The sequence below is a fragment of the Zootoca vivipara genome, chromosome 8 (assembly GCF_965207765.1).
Source record: "Zootoca vivipara chromosome 8, rZooViv2.hap1.1, whole genome shotgun sequence".
NCBI lineage: Eukaryota > Metazoa > Chordata > Lepidosauria > Squamata > Lacertidae > Zootoca > Zootoca vivipara.
Genome location: NC_142591.1, coordinates 70932994 through 70957426, shown reverse-complemented (window position 1 = coordinate 70957426; position 24433 = coordinate 70932994). Strand labels below are relative to the sequence as shown.

The 24433-nt window shown below is 39.9% G+C and overlaps 1 protein-coding gene across 3 annotated transcripts in view; it reads left to right on the top strand.

The window, feature by feature from the left end:
• The window catches only part of CSMD3 (CUB and Sushi multiple domains 3), a 567595-nt gene that overhangs the window by 104301 nt on the left and 438861 nt on the right, over positions 1-24433 (top strand). For all 3 annotated transcript variants that reach the window (XM_088675845.1, XM_088675844.1, XM_060277658.2), the window contains exon 2: positions 3731-3953. Coding sequence is in view for 1 of the 3 variants with exons in the window: in XM_060277658.2 (XP_060133641.2) it covers positions 3731-3953 (223 nt within the window). In the remaining 2 variants the exon portion in view is untranslated. The remainder of the gene's footprint in view (positions 1-3730; positions 3954-24433) is intronic.

The following is a 24433-nucleotide window of genomic DNA, read 5'->3' as shown; positions in this document are numbered from 1 at the left end:
GTTGTATTATTGTGGGTGAGTTGTTGTTTAAGATTGGGTGGCTGTCTGTAGGCAATGAAAGGTCTTCCTCCCAGAGCTTGAGAAAGAGAACTGTCAGTAGGAGAACACTTCAAAAAATTGTTTTGACAATTTTATGATGTCTATAGTTTCTGGAGTCTGTTTTTAGCCTATTTGAATGACTACTATGTATTATCATGTGAAGCACATTCAGATTTTTCTGTTAAGTGGTATATGAATTATACTAAATAAATAAATGAAACTTATTACATAAAATCAGGGTCAGACAAAAAATTGTGATGGGGCAGGGGCAAGAGGACTGCCTTCTATCTCCCTTACACATTTGCTAGACATTCTGTCTTTCTTAGAAAATAACCCGTCTCTGTTTTCTCAAGGGAAGACATTGATTTCTAAGAAATTATTTGAGAATTTCTCCTCCAACCCTATGTTGAATATAAAGTGAAATGCCCCTTCACAAGTTCACTCATAAATAGGGTAGAAAATATCACATACTCCTTTGCATCCCAGGTTTATTATTGTTTAATATTACTTTAATATTGCATAAAGAAGCAATGGCCATGATAAATTTTCTTTTTCAGACTGTTGGAGAATTCTACTTCTGTTCTCCCTGAGAATATTCTGAACCCATCCCCCTCTCTTAGCACTTTCAAATAAGGCAGAGAATTTGAGGAGGCCATTTTCTCTCAGCCCTACTTTGATCTGTCTCTAGCCCTGACAAGAACATGGATTTCCCTTGTAAGGCAAAGAGCAGTATAAAATATAAATTGAACCTCCAGATTTGCTGATAAAAAGACTATCATGTTTTCTTGATTTTGGCGTTCTATGTTCCAAGTATTTTCTGTAAGATTTACCTCAGAATAGAGATATCCCTACCATTATTTGTCTTGCGTCCTTGATTTTGAAGACAGTAATGTTCAAAATGGGTAGTGTTGTGGGGTGTGTGTGTGTTCAGAAGTTTAACTAGCTTTAAACTGAGTGGTTTTGTAGACCCATGTCTTGTATTCCCCAATGGAAAATAGGAAACAAACACTTGTGAGAAAGGTCACTGAGAGTGGAGTCCTTCAGCTTCCTGACAAAAACATGGAGTCCACTTGTCTCTGAAAAACAGAGAATTCCATCCAAGATCCCGAGGCACAGCCCATGTGAATAATTCAACATAACTCTTCATAAGTAATTCAAGTTTCATTCTGAAGAAGTGATATGTGAACTAAATGTATCCCAGAGGCTTTTACAAAGTTAACTAATGCAGTCAGAGTTAAATAATAAATAACAACAGATAATTTTTCAGATGGGATTTAAAAATAGATCATGAATTGCTGAAGGCACCAAGGAGGGGAAATAAGAAATCTTTGGGGTATGGAATTTTGGTAATGGACGACAGTGTGCAGGCCAAAATGAGAAGGTTATGGAATGGTTGTTATGAACTAGTTTGCAGGAACCAAGCCTATTGGCCTTAGACCATTGTTACATTGTAGGATCAGGGAACCTGTTGTGCTTCAGAAGTTCATTGACTACGTCTCCCATCATTTCCTTGATCAGTGGAACTGGCGCTATTACAAGTGTCTTATAATATCCATTCCACATTTGTAAGAACTTTGTCATTTAATAAGGCCTCACCTATACAGTGGTACCTCGGTTTATGAATACAATTGGTTCCAGAAGTCTGTTCATAAACTGAAGCGAACTTTCCCATTGAAAGTAATGGAAAGTGGGTTAATCCGTTCCAGACGGGTCCAAGGAGTACTCAACCTGAAGCGTACTTAACCCGAAGCATGGGTGTAATTGGTTCTGGAAGTCTGTTCATGAACTGAAGCGTTCATAAACTGAAGCGAACTTTCCCATTGAAAGTAATGGAAAGTGAATTAATCCGTTCCAGATGGGTCCACGGCGTTCATAAACCGAAAATACGTAAACCGATGTGTTCATAAACCGAGGTTCCACTGTACTTTGGAACTACTTGCCTATTGATATCAAGCAGACACCTTCTCTGAATTATTTCCAGTGCCTGCTAAAACCCTTGTTTCGTAAAGCCTATCCAAACGCTTAGAAAATTTAAACTTTTTAGTATATTAACTTCTTGTATGTTTTAATATATTTTAAATCCCCCCCCTGATTTTATTCCTTTATCTTTTTGAAAACCACTTTAAGGGTTGTTTTTTTTTTTTTTTACAATCAAGCAGTGTATACTTTTTATGTAATAAAATAAAATAAATAAATTCCTGTCCTTTGGTCATGCTGGCTGTGGCTGATGGGTGCTGGAATCCAACAAAACTGGGAAGTTAACAGCTTTGAGGGTTGAAAAACAAATAAACAATCAAACATAAACAGTGTACAAATTTTATGAAATAAATAAACAAAATGAAATGAAACCTACAGCTGTGTTCCCAGCAGGCCTTGGGGTATAATTATTAATTTTTATTAATTCGATCACCCAGCATTCACCATCAGGCTATGACAATTTAAATATTCAATATTTAAAAGAATTAAAACAAATCATACCCTCAGGAATAGAGTGGATCCCGAAAACACACATTAAATGCAACACATAAAAAATTGCATTTTCAGCATACTGATGATTTGGATTTTTCAGCATCAAAGGGTCCCTCTGATTCATAGGTGGAATTTATCTGTTAGTAAAATTTTCTGTGATACATGTTTTTGCGCTTTCTGTCACACAGTTGAATATGTGAACTGCTGTTGAAAATATTGTGCTCAAGAGAATGCGAGGTGATTTGAAGCTCTGTCTTAATCCATGCAATATGCTAACAAGTTTGCTATTCCACCATATTTAAATATTTTTAAGGGAGATGATGGATGTATCACAGAGAGAAGACTCGTACATTCCACAGGCAGTGGGACAAGGAAGTAGGAACTGAGTTGTGAACTCTCCATGAAAAACATTCCAATTGTTTCCTTGTGTTAAGGGCTAATGATTACTTATTTTGACTGCAGCACTGTGTGAGGAAAAGGGCAATCTCTTTGGCAATCAGGTCTCAAACTCTTGGGGTTTTATGGCTTAATAGAAGCATTTTGAGAAACTTATTAACACCCAGTGTCACTAGTGTAATGTGCTCCACTTTCGAACTGGAAAACTCTACTTAGCAACTAGGCCACAGCATTCTGCCCTAACCTGTGTTTTTGGAATGGACTTAAGATACAATGCCTCCAGTAGAGCTCCACATACTAATAAAGGTTAAAGGAAATAGTTTCCATAATGTTAGTAAAAGAAAGGGAGCAGCACATTCATCTTGCTAGATGTGAATGGAGAAGACCAAGGGATAGCTCATTTGATAAGAGCATGAGACTCTTGGTTTCCAAGTCATGGGTTTGAGCCCCACATTGGGCAAAATTGGGGTTTGGACCACATGGTTCTTGTTTGTCCCTTCCAACTCTACAGTTTTATGACTTGGAATATGAATGTCACAACCAAATGGCACGCTAAAAATATGACATCTTGATCCTAAATTCACCAAATTGGAAATAAGGTAAATTCCACAATCTAGGAGCTATCACAGAAAGGTCTACTTGATTTTAAGACCCATAGGGGACTGACATGCCAAAGATGTGTTTTACTATAGTTAGATAAATATCTGGCAGAGTTGGAGCAGAATATATAACTGATCTATTAAGGTGAGGAATAATTTGTTTCATTCAATAAGGTATGTGTGGTGACAATGAATTTACTCTTTTTTTCTTATTCATTTTTTTGCAGGATTTATTTATACATGTGGTGGAACATTAAAAGGACTTAATGGTACTATAGAAAGCCCCGGCTTCCCATATGGATATCCAAATGGCGCAAACTGTACGTGGGTAATAATTGCAGAAGAAAGAAACAGAATACAGATAGTATTTCAGTCTTTTGCTCTAGAAGAAGAATACGATTATTTATCATTATATGATGGGCATCCACATCCTACAAACTTCAGGACAAGGTAAATATTGTTGACATCCTATCAAAATATGGCTTGCTACAAATGAATACATTTTCTGGAAATGTCTTTCCTGGAAACATTGGAACTGAAGTTCTTACATTTTTTCAGCTATCTTGCTCATCCTCTTTTCAATAGCAGATGCTAAAGTCAAATTACAGAATGAGGTTCACTAAAAGAAAACATTGCCCATTCATTTTCAGATGACAGTTGACAATTCCTTTGATGCAAATGCATTAGCTTTTGTACAAACCATAATTTTAGGAAATGAGAAATCTTGTAACTCATCGTATTGTGTTTTTCTGAAAGCAGTTGTTATTTGGGTTACATTGTAGATCTTGTTGATGCACATGGTAACTCGGTGGCACATGAGCCTAAGGTCTGCAGAAGGTTCCAGGATCAATTCGTAGGCAGCACTAGTTTTCTTTTTAATTATCTCATATAGAATGGCTGGTAAACACTTCTGCCTGAAGCATTGACAGTATTCCCAATGGACAATATTGCATATGCACTAATTGTCCTTTTCCCCAGGGACATTCTTTATTATCCAATTGCCCCTATCTTTACATTTGAGTGATGAATCTTAGATTGTGCACATATATGCGTAAGAGTTTGAAGGGGTCTCACAGCAATATATTCTGCCTGAGGCCAATGCAGAAAATTCCCTACATCCCTGATAGGTGGGGAATCCAGCCCCTCCTTAGAAGGTTTGTTCCTCTGCTGATCAGCTCATTCCATCAGAAAGCAAGAGATAACCAATATTCAAGATTTTGTCTCTCTTTCACATGACTCTGCCATGTTCTTCTCTCCCTTGACCTGAAGATGGTCTGTTAGCCTATCATATAGTGACTGCCGGATATAATTAGCCTAAATGTCTGACTGGCCAATAGAAGCAGAACTGAAAACCATGTGGAGTGTATGTAGGCATGGGGAAGAAATCCATGTAGTTTCATTTTAATGAAAACTTCTCATATTTGCACTGCCCAAACAACTCAAACACAACTCTTTGAAACTCACACTTCTCTATATGTTCCACAACCAAAGAGTGCATACACACAAAAAGTGCATTAGTGAAAATACAAAATCCATGCTATTTGGGGGTGGGGAGGGGAGATTGCTTGTAGAAATCATTATACTAGAAAAAGAAAATGTACACAAAGATACATACATTGCACGTAAATGCATATTAATTTTACTGCAGACTTTTACAATATTGCAAAGGAGTGAATTGAAGTTAAGGTTGTGAAATTTAGAAATGGAGAAAAAGTGAAATTGACACATTCATCTGTCACTGGATGTATGGGAGGAAAAACTAGGGCGGCCATGCTACACCTGCCCACTGAAGCTTGCGACAAGTGAATAACATGACCTGTGTGTAGCTTGACACTTTTTAAAAAGAAAAATGAAAAGAGACTCAGTGGTCTGGTGTATGGTTTTGGATTCATTTGTTGGCTACCTCATCAAGCTTAGCTGCACAAACCCCTGCTTTCCCCCTCTGTGTTGGAGGAGATGTGGGGCACTGTTTCATTTATGATGTGAGGGCCCATCAGCCAAGACTTTAGGGTCTGCAACTTTCTCTACACTTAGGTAACTTATTAGACAAATGATTATGCCTGATCCTACTCTTGCATTCCTTTCTGTTTTTTTTTTTTGTTGGTAGACATCAGTACCTAGGTTCTGTTAACTGTTAGTAACTAACTGCCAAACTTTAGTGGCAAGGAATTGGAGGGGAATGGACAATCTTCCTCTTAAAACTTGGTATGATAAGAGTCTGGCAATTGGCACTTGATTAGACTCTTACCCGAGAATTCAAGGAAGCCAGAGGAGTGGCTCTGACAGATAAATTTGTTCAAACTCTGTACCCATTAATTTATTATGCGACTATCTTTCTGGAGGGAGACTTTCCTGTCAACTTGGTTGCCAAAGTAAAATCCACTGTCATGTTGTATTGCAATAATGTATGACTTTGGAGACATTTATCTTTTTTATTGTTAACAGGGTTGGTTGTTTTTTTTTCAATACCTTTAATAAAAAGCATTTTTATTTTTATTTTTTAAAAAATGATGTGAAAAGACATCTCTCACCTCCAGTGGCTGAAAGCTGAAGCATCTTGATTACTTACAGAAATATCTCTTGGAAAGAATGCTTTGAAAAACAAGGGTTAGAGAAGTAGCTGTTGTTTCCCTATTCTTTGGAGGGCTTATTGATCTTTGTACTGTTTCCTTTATAAATACAGGCCTCCTGTGTTTTTCAGGGTCCTTGGGGGCTCTGTCCAAAAACACGTATTCATTACTAGAGAGTCCAGGAAACTTAGTTTGCTCTCCACTGCTCCGTCTCTGTTTCGGCTGACCAGCTGAACAAAAGCAGTTCTGAAATGATTAGGAGCAAATTAAGAGCTCAGCATTTTTGACGCGACTTTGAACTACAGAGCATAGGATCATTGATTTTCTTCAAACAGCCTCATTCGGTGCTGCAGCTTTGGCCACCACTTAGATAAAAGCAGGAGGCATGGGAGAAAGATAAGATTTACTGTGGGGATTCAGAGTTAGCAAGGAGGAATACAAGAAATAATGATACTCCAAATGTCACCCATAGTCTCTATATATACATGCAATATATGGCAGGTGGCTCTCGAAGATCAGATAATGTCAGTTAAGTAGAATTATCAAAGTTAATTGACCAGCACTCTATATGCATGGCAGGAAGGAAGCAGGAAAAGGCGAATGGACGATGATGAGGTTGGTGCAGCAGTTTTAATCCTGCTGACTAATTTAACCTGTTTTTATAATGCCAGATTTAGTTTATTGAATTGCATCTATATTTTTATTCCCTTATTCCTTTTTCAAACAATATGATGGTAGGGTGATGTAAAAAACAAGAAACCTTTAACTGATTAATTGCTCAGTTAAAGCCACAAGAGCTGAACCCTCCCTAAATCGACACTCAGTTCCCATAATGAAGCTGAGATGAGTACAGCACTTGCATATGTTAAAAATGTGTTGAAATTTCCAGCAGCATCACTGAAATATTTAATGTTTAATGTTGTATTGTGTTTTTAATATTCGATTGGGAGCTGCCCAGAGTGGCTGGGGAAACCCAGACAGATGGGTGGGGTATAAACAATATTATTATTATTATTATTATTATTATTATTATTATTATTTGAAGTTGGTTGTGTGTTATAGAGTCATAAACAGCTTGGACTCTCCAAACTTTATGACCCATTTACACAATTTTATTCTGAGGTAGAACACCTTAAAACACTTCAATCTACAGTCAAAAAAATACTGATTTCTATTTACGGTAGTTTCCTTGGTGAGTTTGTGAAGGGCTGGCTCCTGGGGATTATTTTTTTTGGGGGGGGGGAGGAGAGGGGAGCTGAAGAAAACTGCTGACACTTCCTGCGAGCGTCACACTGATCTCTAGTAGCTCTATCACACTGAGTAAAACAATGTCCTGGAAATGTGTTCAACACCTAAAAGTCAGGGAAAGGCACCCCTGACCATTAGGTCCAGTAGTGACCGACTCTGGGGTTGCGGCTCTCATCTCACATTATTGGCCGAGGGAGCCGGCGTACAGCTTCCAGGTCATGTGGCCAGCATGACAAAGCTGCTTCTGGCGAACCAAAGCAGCGCGCGGAAATGCCATTTACCTTCCCGCCAGAGTGGTACCTATTTATCTACTTGCACTTTGATGTGCTTTTGAACTGCTAGGTTGGCAGGAGCTGGGACTGAACAACAGGAGCTCACCCCGTCACAGGGATTCGAACCGCTGACCTTCTGATCGGCAAGCCCTAGGCTCTGTGGTTTAACCCACATTCATCCTCTTTGTTCTGTATGCTTGATAATATTTATGTGGGCTGTACTGTTATCTTTCAGTCTGTAGGAAAACTATAGTTAATTTAACAAATGTAATTAGATTGGGGTGAGCTTCATACAGCCAGGTCTCTCTTTTTCTGCTTGATGCTCCTCACCCCTGTAGGGTGGGGAGACCGTTTTCAGCCAGTGGTCCACATTTTCTCATGGGAAAATGTTCAGGTCCTATTTGCCACTGGTGGCTGGGGTCAGATGCAAAAGTGGACAGAGCAATGGATGTGACTCTTCCAGCTATGCAAAAGTCAGAGACGTTTCCAGAGACCCTCAAGCCATGAAAAAGTACTCAAGAAGGGCAGGTGGGGGGTATTGGGGGGACAAATGGAGAAGCCTGGAGAGCTGTGTTTTGCCCCCTTTGTTTGACTGGAGGTCTCCCGGCCCTGATAGAGAACATCAAATATGCAGAGGAGAATGTCACAGCATGCTTCAGTGCAAAACACAAGCAACAAATGGTGTGTTGCTAAGCATAGACATTAGCAACCTGATGTTAATGCATGGCAAGCTTTGCCATAATTAAAAGCTGGTAGTTATGTCGCCTGAAACTTGACTATTATTTTCAGGCCCTCCCCCCGCCCAACAGGTTTGGAAACTTATATGGTTTATTAGCAGGGTCTCCCCTGCCCCCTCCAGTCCAGTCAGACATCTTAATGCAGGCCTGCAGCACAGTTTGCTCCAGGTTTATAAGTGGGTTTTGAAGACCCATTTATTTTCGACTTGCTTTTTCATAAATTATGTAGTTGTTGCTGTAGAAATGGTGCTGGGATTTGTTTTACCCTGTTTTTAATTATGTGTTACTGGCCTGCTGCTGCTGATATTGCTGTGCTTAGCTATGGTATTGTTATATAGTTTTATTCGATCAAATTGCCTGTGGATGGTGTTTTATTCGGGGGTGGGGGGGTAGGATGAGTGCTTTCTTAATTAGTGGGTATATTGCATTTTTGTTTTATGGAACACACCTTAGAAGAACTGTGCTTCAAAACAGAGATGAGAAACCTATGACCCTCCAAATTTTGTTGGACTTCCCATCGAGCTCAAGTAGTAACATGACAGTGGTTAGGGATGATGGAAAGGGACCCAGGTGGCGCTGTGGGTTAAAGCACAGAGTCTAGGGCTTGCTGATCATAAGGTCGGCGGTTCGAATCCCTGCGACGGGGTGAGCTCTTGTTGCTCAGTCCCAGCTCCTGCCCACCTAGCAGTTCGAAAGCACATCAAAGTGCAAGTAGATAAATAGGGACCGCTCTGGCGGGAAGGTAAACGGTGTTTCCGTGCGCTGCTCTGGTTCGCCAGAAGCAGCTTTGTCATGACCCGGAAGCTGTCTGCGGACAAACGCCGGCTCCCTCGGCCTATAGAGCGAGATGAGCGCGCAACCCCAGAGTCGGACACGACTGGACCTGATGGTCAGGGGCCCCTTCACCTTTACTTTTAAGGGATGATGGAAGTTATAGACCAACAGGATTTGGAGGGCCATAGTTTCCCCATCTTCACCTGAAAGGTGACAGACAAGTACCTAAATAGTGTGGGGGGGAGGGGGATCTGATTCATGCTTTATTTATTGCTTTTTAGAAGGTGAGATCAGTTACAGTAGTTTTAACTGAGCTTCAATGACCTGTAGAGCAAAATTCTAGATAGGAAAAACTTGGTTGTTTTGAAAATCAAGGTTTAGAGCAAAGTGCCAAATCATGAAGTCTGCTTTGACATTGGACAGCATCTCCTGTCCTAAAGCTTCAATGCTTTATCAAATTGTGTGAGACAGATTTGTGGCTTTAATAGTCTACAATTTTATATTCATTATTTTTAGGCCAGGCAGGGAACTCAAATATTCATGAGTAGAGAAAATATGTTTTAAGGGGAAATTGTGTTTGTCCTCAAATGACAAAGAAACCACAATAGTTGGGAAAGTTAATTATCCACACATGTTAAATATTTTCTAATGAAACAATGGTCCATTTAAAAACAAGTTCAGCTGACAGGGATAACTTTTATCAGCTGCCTTGTAAACAGCATAAATTATGGCTCTTATTTCTATTAATGTTATGTGCATTTCCGTTTATCTTCTTTTGCACGGAAAGTTGCAATTTATTTCTTCTTCTTTTTATCAATGCCTTTACATTTTTGTCTGTGCCTTGATTTCCACATCATTAATTTTCATGGTGATATCATTCTTGTTCTGAAATTCTATTCTTCTCATTGTATCTGTATTACTTGCTTTCTGTCAAGGGCAATCTATATGTTAGGGATGCCATAAGCATTTGAGGAAAAGTGCCTGCACAGGTGAATCCCCCTCCCAAACCTTACAATAAGGAATAGAGTGAGCACAGCATGGTTTGCAGCCTGTTGCAAGCTGGCCTTTGCTTATCATAAGAACAGGGCACGGTATTGAAGTCTTTTTCTTCAGCAAGCAACCAGAATTAATCACCCACCCACGTGCTTGTTCTCCCATCAAGCCAACTCTTAGTTGTTCCAAAGCAGTATTTAGAGGTCTGTAATTTGGTTTTAAACTATTTTTGATATTGTATTTTTTTTAAATTACTGTGACCAGCCCTGGTGAACGGCACATAATAAATCAAATAAATAGTAACAATTTAAGAAGAAGAAGAGTTTGGACTTGATATCCTGCTTTATCACTACCCGAAGGAGTCTCAAAGCAGCTAACATTCTCCTTTCCCTTCCTCCCCCACAACAAACACTCTGTGAGGTGAGTGGGGCTGAGAAACCTCAGAGAAGTATGACTATCCCAAGGTCACCCAGCAGCTGCATGTGGAGGAGCGGAGACTCCCCAGAGTCTACCGCTCTTAACCACTACACCACACTGGCTCTGGATCAATCTGTTGGATCAGGTCCAGGATCCTGTTCACAGTAACCAGCAAGATGCTTAAGAAAAGCCAGCAAGTAGGACATGAGCCCAACAACATTTTCCACACATGTCCTCCCTAGTAGCTAGCATTCAGAGGTGTATCACAAAGAATGGTAGAAGCAGGGCACAGCCATCATCGCTAGTAGTCATTGGTACACTTTATTGAAGGGAAACTCCCCTCCGGGGTAGAAATCATATATTGAATAGAAGGAAAGCTCTTTAATCTAAGCAGGCTGAAAGCAAAGAGTAAGGTTACCGTAACTTCCATCATAGAGCTTCAGTACGCTGATTACAACTTAGTGTGTGCACACTCAGAGGATAACCTCCAAACCATCCTAACTATCTTCTCAGAAGCTTACGAAAAGCTTGGCCTATCGCTCAACATCCAAAAAACCAAAGTGCTGCACCAACAAGCACAAAACAATGCCTCTGCAGTGCAACAAATGTTGGTCACTTCAGCTACCTGGGCAGTTAACTTCCCACAAGGGCCGACATTGATGCTGAAATCCAGCATTGCCTGAGCTCTGTGAGTGCAGCTTTCTCCTGATTGAAGTGCAGAGTGTTTAAGGACTGGGGTATTCGCAGGGAAACCAAAATGCTTGTTTATAAAGCTATTGTACTACCAACCTTGCTGTACGCTTGTGAAACGTGGACCAAGTGTAAACGCCATCTCCAACACCTCGAAAAATTCCATCAACATTGTCTCCAAAAATTTTTACACATCAGTTGGGAAGACAAGCGAACTAATGCCAGTGTACTGGAAGAAGCAAAGATTACCAGTGTCAAAGCAATGATTCTTCAACATCAGCTTTGTTAGACTGGTTATGTTGTGTGTATGTCTGATTATCATTTTCTTTCTCCTTGTGTGTTCTTTCATTTGTGTTCCTTGCAGAAGGAACAGTCCTAAACTCACATTGCAAAATAGGGGTGCTTGAGCTAAACGTTGTAGTTAAGGTTAAATGTAAGTATATTCCCCCCGCCCCCAATTCAAGGTGACTTGTTCTAGCTTCAAAGGCTATAATGGCCTCCCCTGGAAGTTTCTTACCTGTAAGTGTGCTGATTACATTCCAAACAGGCCATGTTATTAGCTGAAGCAAATTTATGTCTGTGCTAAAAGGGCAGCTTCTTGGAGCCTATAATCTAACAGACCTTTTCATGATGGATTTTTCCTTAGCCGTATTTAGCAAAAATGTCACATCATAAATATGAGACAATAATATATAATGAAAAGGCAGCTCATGGCACTCCAACATTAGAAGCATGTACAATGTTATGAACTCAGGGCTGCAAATGGCTTGTAAGCGTGTAATCACAACAGCATTCTAATGCTTCATTAGTGTCTGGTGATTATTAGAGTTCCAAAAGCTGTCTCTCTGTCCACTTTTACTTGTACAATCTATTGCCTTTGTGTCTGAAATGCCATGTTAAAAACATAACAGTGGCTGCGTTTTGTAACATATATTAAAAGAGAAATGCACAACCTATGTGTTAGTCCAATCCTATGCATGCCTGCTTAGAAAGAAACCGTATTGAGTTTATTTTTATTTATTTTCCATCTTTTTTATTATCAAAAATATACATTTATACAACACTCTCTGTTTTTGTTTGTAGCAAAAATGAAGGCAACTGAAGCAAAGGTACTTTGTATACCTCACAATATACATGGCACTACAATTTATTGGGGGGGGGGGAGAGAGAAAGAAAGAAAAGAAAGAAAAAAACAAGAAGAAAAAGTAGTTGAGGTTTTAAAAAAGACTTCCAAACCTTCTCAATGTACGTTATCTGTTAATTACACTTTTACCACACAAAATATATAAAAAAAATTCCTTCCAGCAGCACCTTAAAGACCAACTAAGTTTTTTTATTTTGGTATGAGCTTTCGTGTGCATGCACACTTCTTCAGATACACTGAAACAGAAGCCCCCAGATGCTTATATGTAGAGAAAGGGTGGGGAGGGGTATGGGTGATTGACTGTTTCATCCAGAAACCTTCCCAGCTATTCGGCAACTGCTCTCTCAATTACCTTACCCAGGTACAGAAGATTCGAAACCGGGCGGTAATTGGATAGATCTAAAGGATCTAGAGATGTTTTCTTTAAGAGAGGATGCACCACTGCTTCCTTCAACTCCCTTGGGAAAGTCCCCAGTTGGCAATATACTTAAAAGAAATATTTCTGGTCTTTTTTTAATGTTATTATATATATATATATATATATATATATATATATATATATATATATATATTACTTCTTCATATACATTATTCCAAAATTCTTGAATTTCCACACAGTTCCACCACATGTGTAAATAAGACCCATTTTCCTTATTGCATCTCCAACATATGGGTGACCTGTTTTTATGCCACCTGTACATCATCTTAATAGTATTTTCCCTAAGATTATAACAGGCTGTAAACTTAATGTCTTCTTGCCATAGTTTTTCCCATTGTTCCACAAGAATGTTGTGACCTAGGTCTTGCACCCATTTTACCAACACGATCTTTACCTGTTCTTCCTTTAATTCCCACTCCAATAATAGGTCATAGACTCATGAGATATATTTTCCTTTACTTTGTATTAGTTCTTTTTCAAATTTCGATGTTTCTTTTGCAACACCTATTTTCCTGTCAATAACTAATCTTTGATTTACTTGAAAATATTGCAGCCAGTCTGCCAGATATTCCTTAATTTCTTCATACTTTTTAAGGGTTGTCTCTTCCTGTTTTTCTTCTAGTATTACTCGGCATGTGGCCCATACCCCTGCCATGTTCTTTTTCTTAACTGCCATCGCTTCTGTCGGCGAGGTCCACAGAGGTATTTTTTGTTCCAATATTCCTTTATATTTTATCCAGATCTTATATAATGATTTCCTTATTACTGTACATGATTCAGGAAACCCCTATGTACCTTCACCTTCTCATAAATTAGATAGGCATGCCGCCCATATCGATTATCATATTCCTCCAAATCCAACACATCTGAATCTCTTATCCAGTCTTTGAGCTGTAGAAGACCTGCAGCTGCATGGTATAGTTGTAAATCGGGAAGTGCAAAGCCTCCTCTCTCTTCTCCATTCCTAAAAACACTTCATCCCTCCCAATATTGGTATTGTTTGAAATAAAAATATCATTTTGGGAAGTTTATTCATCTTAACTACCGAGATTCTGCCCCATAGAGAGAGTTGTAATCTTGTCCAGTTTTCCATATTTTCCTTAATCTCTTTCCATACTTTGGTGTAGTTATCTTCAAAGTTTAATACCCTTTGTTGATATCCAGATCCCTAGATATTTTACCTTGCCTTTAATCTCTAATCTCTAATCCTGTCAGCTGTTGTATCTTAGTTTTTTTGGTAGTTTACCTGCAGGCCTGCCACTTTTCTGTATGCTTTAATTACTTCTAGCACTGCTGGGATACTTTCTTTTGGGTCTTGTGTTGTTATTATCAAGTTATCTGCAAATGCTCTAACTTTATATGATTTCCCCCCCAATTGTAATTCCTTTTATCTTTTCTAAGATTTGCAACAAAACTTCCAAAGCTAATATAAATAACAGGGGTGAAAGGGGGCAACCCTGTCTTGTCCCTTTGTAACTGGAAATTCTTCAGTCAAGTTTCCATTTATAATTAACCTTGCTCTTTGTTGCTGGTATATCACTTCTGTTGCCTTTCCCATTTGCCCTTCTACTCCCAATATTTCTAGTTGTTTTTTTCATAAAATGCCAGGAGACGTTATCAAATGCTTTTTATGCATCCAGCAGCAAAAGTGCTACTTTTTTATCAGTTTTAAATTCTAAATGTTCCAAAATATCTACAATATTCCTGGTGTTACTCAATATTTATCTCCCTGGTAAGAAACCCGCTTGATTGGGGTGTATTATTTCTTTTAATATCTCTTTTAATCTATTTGCAATTATTCTAGCAAAAAGTGTATAGTCACAATTTAGTAAAGATATTGGTCTGTACTGTAGTTGGGCAAGAAGACATATTACTAGCCCCACTACAGGAAATAATGAACCAAACTTTTGAAAAAGGGAAAGTACCACATTCCTGGACTGAAGCATATGTTACACTAATACCAAAGGCAGACGGGGATCTCAAATTGTATTGAGTTTAAAGGAGTTTATGCCTTTAAATTCCATAATCTCCATATAAAGGGTAGTACCTCTGGTAAGGGACACGTTGTGCTCCTTCTGGGGTAGTTTGTTCACCTTTGGTTCCCACCCTGCACTCAGCTCTCACCTGTTGCTCCTACAGGCTGTCAGCATGCAGCATGCAACAGTGGCCACTCCCAGGGAAACAGCTTTGACTGGCCAGCTAAACCAGGTGGAGGTAGCTGATGGGTCTCAAACCCTCAGTTAGTTAGGGGCTTCCTCTGCATGTGAAGACAGGCTCTGGCAGATTTAGTGGATGAGACCAATAGTGGGTCCAACAATCAAGAAGACAGTTACTGCATGGGCAGAAGGGCAGATGGTGCTTGTTAACATCCAGGACAAGGAAAACTCTGATTCTAAACCTCCACTACCTTGTGGGGCATATTCAGGAGAAGAAAAGGCTAAGGAGTAAAACCTACACAAAGGATGGCACCTTGTATGCTTCCTTCTGGCAACTCCAACAGCCAAGCTGACACCAAATGTATTCCACCAAATGTATGGTATCTGAAGAAGTGTGCATGCACACGAAAGCTCATACCAAAATAAAAACTTAGTTGGTCTTTAAGGTGCTACTGAAGGAATTTTTTTATTTTACTTCGATCCAGACCAACACGGCTACCTACCTGTAACCAAATGTATTGTACTGCTTTCCTTTGGACCACATCGGTGAGGCCTAGGGCATGGGTTTGGTCATCTGGGTGGCCCAGGATCTCCATGCCCACTACTCTGCTTGTGCTCCAGAGAGGCAGGAGTTATGAGCATAGCTGCCAAGTTTTCCCTTTTCTCGCAAGGAAGCCTATTCAGCATAAGGGAAAATCCCTTAAAAAAGGGATAACTTGGCAGCTATGGTTATGAGTTACTTCTCTCTCTAGCCGCAGCAGGCACTGTGATTCTCCAGCAGTTTAACTTCACCCCTGGAGGCACACTCCATTGTCTCTTGAGACGGACAGATGCACTGTGTGAATAACTGCTTTCTTTTACCTATCCTGAAACTTCCAACTTTAAGCTTCATGTCCCCAAGTTCCAGTATCATGAGAGAGGGAAAAAAAGTTGTCTCTATCCACTTTCTCTGTGCCATGCATTATGTTATTATTTGCCTTATGTCTAAACTAAAAAATACCAAATTCTGAAATCTGTTCTGACTATCGGTCGAATAAAGTATATTGATTGATTGATTGATTGAAATTCTGAAATCTTTCCTCATAGGAGAGTTGCTCAATCCCCTTGATAATTTTGGTGAAATCTTTAGCATCATGAATGTGCTTTTAAATGTCTTTATTTAGGGTTGGCACCCTTGGACACTGCTGACACTTACCCTCAACCCTGTTTGTTTGTTTGTTTGTTTATTGTGCAGCACTGAGCAAGGCCAAGTGGCTACCAACCATTTCCTAGTGTTAGCCCTGTTGTCTTTAAGTCAACCAGAATTGTGTCTGAAACCACAATTTTTGATTAAATGAAAGCAGGGAATTTCTCTGGTTTTCTTAGACGGTTGCAATTTGCTACTACTAACCGCCCTGCCTTTATCTTGTTGTGCGAAATTTGGGAATGAGTGGCTTTATTCCATACATTTGGCATTTGTGAGGAATTTTGATATGCATGTTGAGAAGACCAAAATATCGTTTAAAATTAGGAAATGATCTAATGCTTCCACATTGATCCGGAACAATGGTTTGCACATCCATCTGCACTTCATCTAACAGTGAAGCAATCGTATGTTGTACTGCCTGCATTTCCTTTGCCTTTTAGCATCACTGTCGGAGTCTCTCCCTGCCCTCCATTGTGTTCATTTATACATACCTGCCAACTTTCCAGGCTGCTTTATACACCTGCTGAAATAGCTCTAGTTCAGTGATTTCCAGACTTACAAGTGTGCACAAGAAGCAAATCAATTAAAGTATTGTATTAGTCTGAAACACACACAGAGGAGGCTGCTCACTGCATTATCTGAACGCCCAGGTACTGCTAGTATCCATAAGCTTTTTTTCTTTCTAGATAGGCCAAAAGGATTCATGCTTTAGTGAGAGGTATGAGCTGTCTAGGAACAGTGTCTGGAAACTTCACTTGATTCAAAATGCTTCTGGTTGGATTGGGCATTTTACTTGGTATGGGTCCACCTATCTTGGTTGTCAGTTTCCAGGTTCAATTCAGACTTGGTTACAAAGGCTTATTTTATTATTATATTATCCCTTTTCTATTTCCATGTTTCATATCAAAGCAGCAGAAGTAGTTGCCATTGTATTCCTGCAGTCATGATGGTGCTATGATTACAGGCAACTCCCCCATTTGTGCAGGGGTTGCGTTCCAAGGTACCAAACATATTGGTGGAGCATGTGTAAAAACCACCACCCCACCTTCTGGGGCAGAAAACGGTGTGTGCATCAGCAGTCCTGTGGGCCTCGAACGCACACAAGATGGGAGTTGTCTGTACTGCACATTTTCAGAGAGAGAGAGAGAGAGAGAGAGAGAGAGAGAGAGAGAGAGAGAGAGAGAAATTAAATCAGAGTCTGCAAAGTTTTGTTTGTTAGCTGGCTTGATAGGTTTTGTTTTGTTTGCTCTAACACATCAGGAATGTAGAAGGAGTTTTGAAGCAAAGAGTTGTGGTGGTAGATAGAAGAGAAGAGTTAATTCTGTGCTTCACAACTGAAGTAATACACATGGCTATCTAAAGGGGAAAGGAGGATAAAAATTATGTAGTAGCACTACTCATTCAAAGTACTGATTCTTCCCTTTAAAGCTCTAAATAGCTTGGACCACATCACAGCAAACCCCACAGAAAACTACACAATCAACAATAGAGCATGAGAGTCTTATGGGTCTGAGCCCCACATTGGACAAAAGAGTCCTGAATTGCAGGTGATTGGACTAGATGGCCCTTGTAGTCCCTTTCCAGCTTTACAATTCTATGATGCTATGAACATTGGAAACAAATTTATGCTACATGATTCCTGAAGATACTCTTAAGAAGCCAGGTTATTCCAGTATGAGGGTCACTGTGGCCCAGGGAGGACATTCAATAAGGCTGTTTTAGTTTAAAAGACCCTGTCTCTTTTAGGCCCTTGAGGAAATTGAGATGAAGAAGGATATTCATCAGACCACGTGCCACACATATTAAAATAAGCTGCATGAAGGTATCTTGGTCCCAGGCCATGTAGAGCTTTAGAGGTATGCTTGTTGGTAGTTCTTGATTTAAGTTAACTCTCAGTTTGATTCTGTTTGATTTAAGGCTCGGCTTTAAAACCTCACTGGATATTCTAGAGATAGGACACGAGTAGGGAACATTTTGCTGTTCCAGGGTCACAGGGTTCCAGGGTTCCTCTATGCAAACCATCCAGGAGGGAAATGACAGTGGTGAGTGAGATCAAAGGCAAAAATTAGCAGAGCAACAAATGCAATATTTACCTTTGTACATTAGTCTAGTTTCTACATACCCTCACACCCTTCATGAAGGCAAGCAAGAGGCATTATGAGTGTTCCATGAGAAATTTAGTGGGGAGCAGGGAAGTGCATGGTTAGATGTGGGACAGGAAGGGGTGTGGTATTGGGAGAGGGGCATGGCCATAGGAGAGTTCCAAGAGTCTTTCCACCTCCCCCAACCCCACCCCCCGGGTATCCCACCCTTCTTCAAACACCATTCATTATCTCCCAGAATACTCTGTCTCACATGGTTGCTGTTTTTGTTATTGCTGCTTAAAAATAGGATATCCCTGTGCCTGCCACCTTGAGCTCCTTGAAGGAAGAGTGGGATAGAAGCGTAACAAACGAACAGAAGGAAATCTAATTGTAGAAGTTCTGCCTCAGCTGGAGAACCCATCAGCTGTTTTCAACATGAGAAAATAAAATGAGCGGAACACAGTCCATATATTTCTCAGCAGGGCCACTACTGCTCTATGCAATTGTGAGGCAGCGTGGCTCTCCTTTTAGAAGAAAATTATTCACATACTTCCTTCCAAATGTCACTAAAAGCTGTAGGTTCTTTGAGTCTATTTTTTTTAACCCACCCTTTGTATCTGGGGATATCTCCAATTGTTCAGTCCTATCGCAATCTTTTCCCCCAATTTCTTTAGAGTTGGATCAGCAGGAATGATGCCATTGGCGGCTTGCCTCTGGATGCACTTCATAAATTCACAGAGTGCTTGGCAGAGATTCATATTGCTCTAATGGCCTCTGGCAATTGCACATGATGGCAGCAAGATCTTGCCACCTTTCCTTTCCATATGGTCCCTATAGGCGCAGTGTTGGCGTGGTTAGACTCGCATTGTTCTGCATTACACTGCATGAAGAGCTTAATGATGAAAGAGGGTGCTGGGCCTGATCCTGTTTCTATACATACTATAATAATAATAATTTTATTATTTATACCCTGCCCATCTGACTGGGTTTTCCCAGCCACTCTGGGCAGCTCCCAACAGAATAGTAAAAACATGATAAAACTTCAAATATTAAAAACTCCCCTAAACAGGGCTGCCTTCTGATGTCTTCTAAAAGTCAGATAGTTGTTCATTTCCTTGATTTCTGAAGGAATACATACACAGGAATGCGGTGGGAAACTGATTTTGTGGATACTGAATCATTAAACAATGGATCATGCTTACCAAGTGATAGTGTACAGGTGGTAAGGACTCCGAATCTCAAAGTACCAATCCCCTAAGAGAAAGAGGTATTTTTTTCAGTGTTCTGAATCATACTGTGACCTGGCACATAGATGGCATATGCAACCATATGTGAGAATGAACTGAGAGCTTATGTGTTCTCCTCTGCCATGCAGAGAACCTCTCATGGAAGTTAACAAAGGACAAATCCACTGAGAACAAGAGTGTTGTTTTCAGAGAAGAGAAAGCAGCATTCCAGTTCCTTTTGTGATCTGGCTTGCACAAAAGTTGCACATGAAGCAGGATGTAGGAGCAAGTCTGGGGCTCATGAAACTTCTCCTGCAGTGACCAGAACAGTTAGGATGGACAGGAAAATACCCAAATAAATGCTTGTGCAAGTAGGCCCTAGTATTATATCAAGGTAAAGGTAAAGGACCCCTGACAGTTAAGTCCAGTCGCAGACGACTCTGGGGTTGTGGCGCTCATCTCGCTTTGCAGGCTGAGGGAGCCGGCGTTTGTCCACAGACAGTTTTTCTGGGTCATGTGGGCAGCATGACTAAGCCACTTCTGGAGTTACGGAACAACTAAAACAGAGCAGTGCACAGAAAGGCTATTTACCATTCCACCGGAGCAGTAACTATTTATCTACTTGCACTTTAGGGCGTGCTTTCGAACTGGTAGGTTGGCAGGAGCTGGGGCTGAGCAACGGGAGCTCACCCCGTTGTGAGGATTCGAACCGCCAACCTTCCGATTGGCAAGCCCTAGGCTCAGTGGTTTAGACCACAGCGCCACCCACATCCCTATTATATACGTACTATTATATAGGGATACGCAAATCTATAAGTTCCTGGTCTGTGTCACTTTCATGTTTTTTATTTAGCTATAATTCTGTTCTGTTCCCTTTCTGCATTGATATGAGATTTTTTCATCCTCTAAAATTTTTATTTCAATGCATGTTTTTCTCTCAAAGTACACATTTAAATCTGTATTTAGTTGAATGGACATTTCTCTCTCTCAAAAGGAGAGCTGCCAGGATATGTGGCCTGTCTCCATCCTCTAATCATTTGTGTATGCATAGAGAGAACTTGTGCAATAAGGACTTCTAATTATGCAAACTGAGTTTAAATAGGGTTGCTGCAATAATGCAAATCATAATGGTCTTGCATGTATATATGCTACAAGCATAAAGTGGCTCGTCCAGTGAGGCAGAGCTGCAATTCAAACCTCCTGCAGTGGGGGTGCTTTCTGGAGGAATATAAGAACAGCCCGCTGGATCAGGCCAATGGCCCGTCTAGTCCTGCATGTGGTTCTCAGGCTTGCCAATCAGATACCTATGGGAGAGTGAAGAGGCAGTGGGGAGGGGAACATGATCTAGACACACTGGCAGAGGCAATCTGGTCCTCTCAGAACCAGACCTCCCTGCCAGACAACTGGCATCTCCCTGCCTGGTCGTGGCACCAGTAGTTCATTTTGTTCTATTTACAGGCACTCTTCTAGGTATCACTGTTCCATTTTTATCTGGAAATGATTTCACTTATCTCTATCCAATTCAAACAGCAATTTGTAATTTATCCCTATCAATTCTTTTCAGCTTGTTTGATTCCACAATTTCTGCGAGGAAGGTCCAACATGAATAGCTGCCAAGCTATATCAAAGAGAAGCACCAAACTGGATTTCTACATGAAATCTTTCTGGTGGTACAAGATTCATCTGTAGTTAGTTAGTTAGTTAGTTAGTTAGTTAGTTAGTTAGTTAGTTAGTTAGTATACTACCCTTCATCCGCAGATCTCAGGGAGGTTCCCAACATAAAAATACAATATAAAAGCACACAATGCATGCAGAAACAAAACAACCCATAACAATAAAACCAACCAAGAAACCCTCCCCACAACACATTTAAAAGTGGTTGTTGTTGTTTAGTCGTTTAGTCATGTCCGACTCTTCTTGACCCCATGGACCATAGCACGCCAGGCACTCCTGTCTTGCACTGCCTCCCGCAGTTTGGTCAAACTCATGTTGGTAGCTTCGAGAACACTGTCCAACCATCTCATCCTCTGTCGTCCCCTTCTCCTTGTGCCCTCCATCTTTCCCAGCATCAGAGTCTTTTCCAGGGAGTCTTCTCTTCTCACGAGGTGGCCAAAGTATTGGAGCCCCAGCTTCAGAATCTGTCCTTCCAGTGAGCACTCAGGGCTGATTTCCTTCAGAATGGATAGGTTTGATCTTAAAAGTGGTATAAGATATAAATAACCCAAAGGCCTGATTGAAGAGGAACATTTTTGTCTGGCAAAAATGTCTGGGGACCAGCCTCAGCTCAGCCATTTTTGGCTCAGCTGAGATGAGCAAGTTACGCTGGTGTATCTTCTGCTGAGCCAGGGCTGGAGACTTAATGCCAGCTGATGCCGGAATCAGCCAATGGAGCCAGAGGTCCACTGCCTCCTCAGCTGCTTATCCTGGTGGATCATGCCATGACGTTACCAGATAAGTTTATTACTTGATGTAATTAAACGACTTCACTTACTGATTATTGACTTATTCCATTGTTACACTTGCGTTCATTGTTTTAAGTTTATGCCAGCGTGGTATAGTGGTTAAGAGTGGTAGACTTGTAATCTGGTGAACCGGGTTTGCTTCCTCACTCCTCCACATGCAGCTGCTGGGTGACCTTGGGCTAGTCACACTTCTCTGAAGTCTCTCAGCCCCACTTACCTCACAGAGTGTTTGTTGTGGGGGAGGAAGGGAAAGGAGAATGTTAGCTGCTTTGAGACTCCTCCGGGTAGTGATAAAGCGGGATATCAAATCCAAACTACTACTCTTCTTCTTCTTCTTCTTCTTCTTCTTCTTCTTCTTCTTCTTCTTCTTCTTCTTCTTCTTCTTCTTCTTCTTAACTTGCATTCATTATACGCTGAGTTCCCCCTCACTCTCCTTAACATACTGTACAACTTACCCCGTGTTCTGGTATCATTCAGCTATAGATTTCCAACTGCCAGATGCAAATGGTGCCAAGTGGAAATAAGGAAATGCGTAATGTAATGATGTCAGAATATGAGGCATGTTGTGCCATAGTTCGGTGACACAGCACTTGCTTTCTGCCAAGAAGAAGTTGTGTTACAGATGAGAGAGAGGAACTCGGTACATTATGACAATTCATGGCTATTGCAATTTTAATGTTACTGCCACCATATGTATTTATCGGGCACTGTACAAAATTCCCTCTTTATCCTATTTTTGTCATGCATATTTCCCATGACTTTCTGTGAATATCCACCAGAACGTATGCACATTCCCCTTTCAACTTCTATTAACCCATATATAACACACTTGGGTTTTTTTGCTAAAAGGAAGAAAAGGAGAAAATCAAAAGCACTGTAAATCAATTAAATTCATAGTTGACAGATGCAGCATTATATAATGAAAGTTTGAGTATCATAATGAGGCAGAGGCTGTTTTTTCTTAACCTATGTTTGATCAGGAATATAAATGATTGTACCAGGGGCTGACAAGTAATTACTTGTTTAGTTCAAAGCTACTACTCAATTATAGAATGCTCTACTATGACCTATGATCATTATTTTTAAATAATGCATTAATTGATTCAATGAGTTTATATCTTGACAGGAGAAAGATGATAATTTAACACACACACACATATACAAAAAACAAAATTGGTTCATAAATCATATCCTGATTGTTAATCCTAAAGAGCACACTCAGACAAAGAGAGAAACACCTAAATCTCATTCAAATAAATGTAATTAAAATACACTTGTATGCCTTTTAAATGCAGTTTATTTCAATGGTATTGTTAGTCTGACACAGTTGGCTGAATATCCATGCAGATCTGTTCCAGCAATATTAAAATTACCTACATCTAAGATGACAGGAGCCAAAGGTAAATTCCAGGAAAGAGGCTTCTATGATACTAGATGTGGGTTAGTTGAGATCAGTCTAAAATCCAAGACAGAGAATTCAGGAGAATTCCAATAGAAAATTCGTTCATGTAAAAAGAAGAATAAGAAAAAAAGGGAAAGCAGGTGTGTGTTTAAAAATGAAATAGTGAAGTCCAAACTTCATTCAAGAATAATTAAAGATTAAAGAAACAGAGAAGGAAAGTGACCTATTAAAAGTCAAATCTATTAAAAGCTGGCCATAGATCAAAGACAGAAAATGCTATCTCTGGTAAAAATCACAAGGAACAGCTCTGATAAGGGAGAAGTAAAATCTCCCCAAAGTTTAATTGTAGCTGTACAAAAAAAGTGAAAAGCTCATAATCCCCTGTAAAACTATTGCAACCAAAAAATAATGAAATCTACAAGCAAGGTTTTTGTGTTTGGGGGGGGGGGTTGTCTTCTACTGATGAGGTAAGTTTTGGCGGCATGTATGTAGGTCGTGTTTTCAGTAACACTTCTCCCCACCCAAAATAATGGCTATTATGACAAACAGCATATAAAAACCTCAAACAGAATATTTTCTCCACTTTAATTTTGAGAAAGGGATGGGGAGATACTCACTTTTGTTTGCATTTTAATGAGAAACTACTTAATATGTACTTCGAAGAAGAAGAAGAAGAAGAAGAAGAAGAAGAAGAAGAAGAAGAAGAAGAAGAAGAAGAAGAAGAAGAAGAAGAAGAAGAAGAAGAATTTATAATAATAATTTTATCACTTATACCCTGCCCATCTGGCTGGGTTTCCCAAGCCATAATGATTCCAAAATACAGATGTCCTTTGAAATTCACACTTACGTAGATTTTGTGATGCAGTTCTGGAGAACTAAACAATGTTTCTTACAAATGAATATATTAGGGGAAAGTGTTAATGAAAATTATGTATGAACATGCATTGTATTGGGAGAAATGGTTTTTTGTTTGAAAACAAGCACTTTAGTCAAAATTGCATACAAAATTACATACACTAAAATGCTGACAAAAAGTCTTCTTCCTCTTCTTTGGTGATCACTTGTAGCCGAGTAAGATTGTCTTCCACAAACACGGTTTTAACAATGAGTCTGTAAGTGACTGTGGAGGC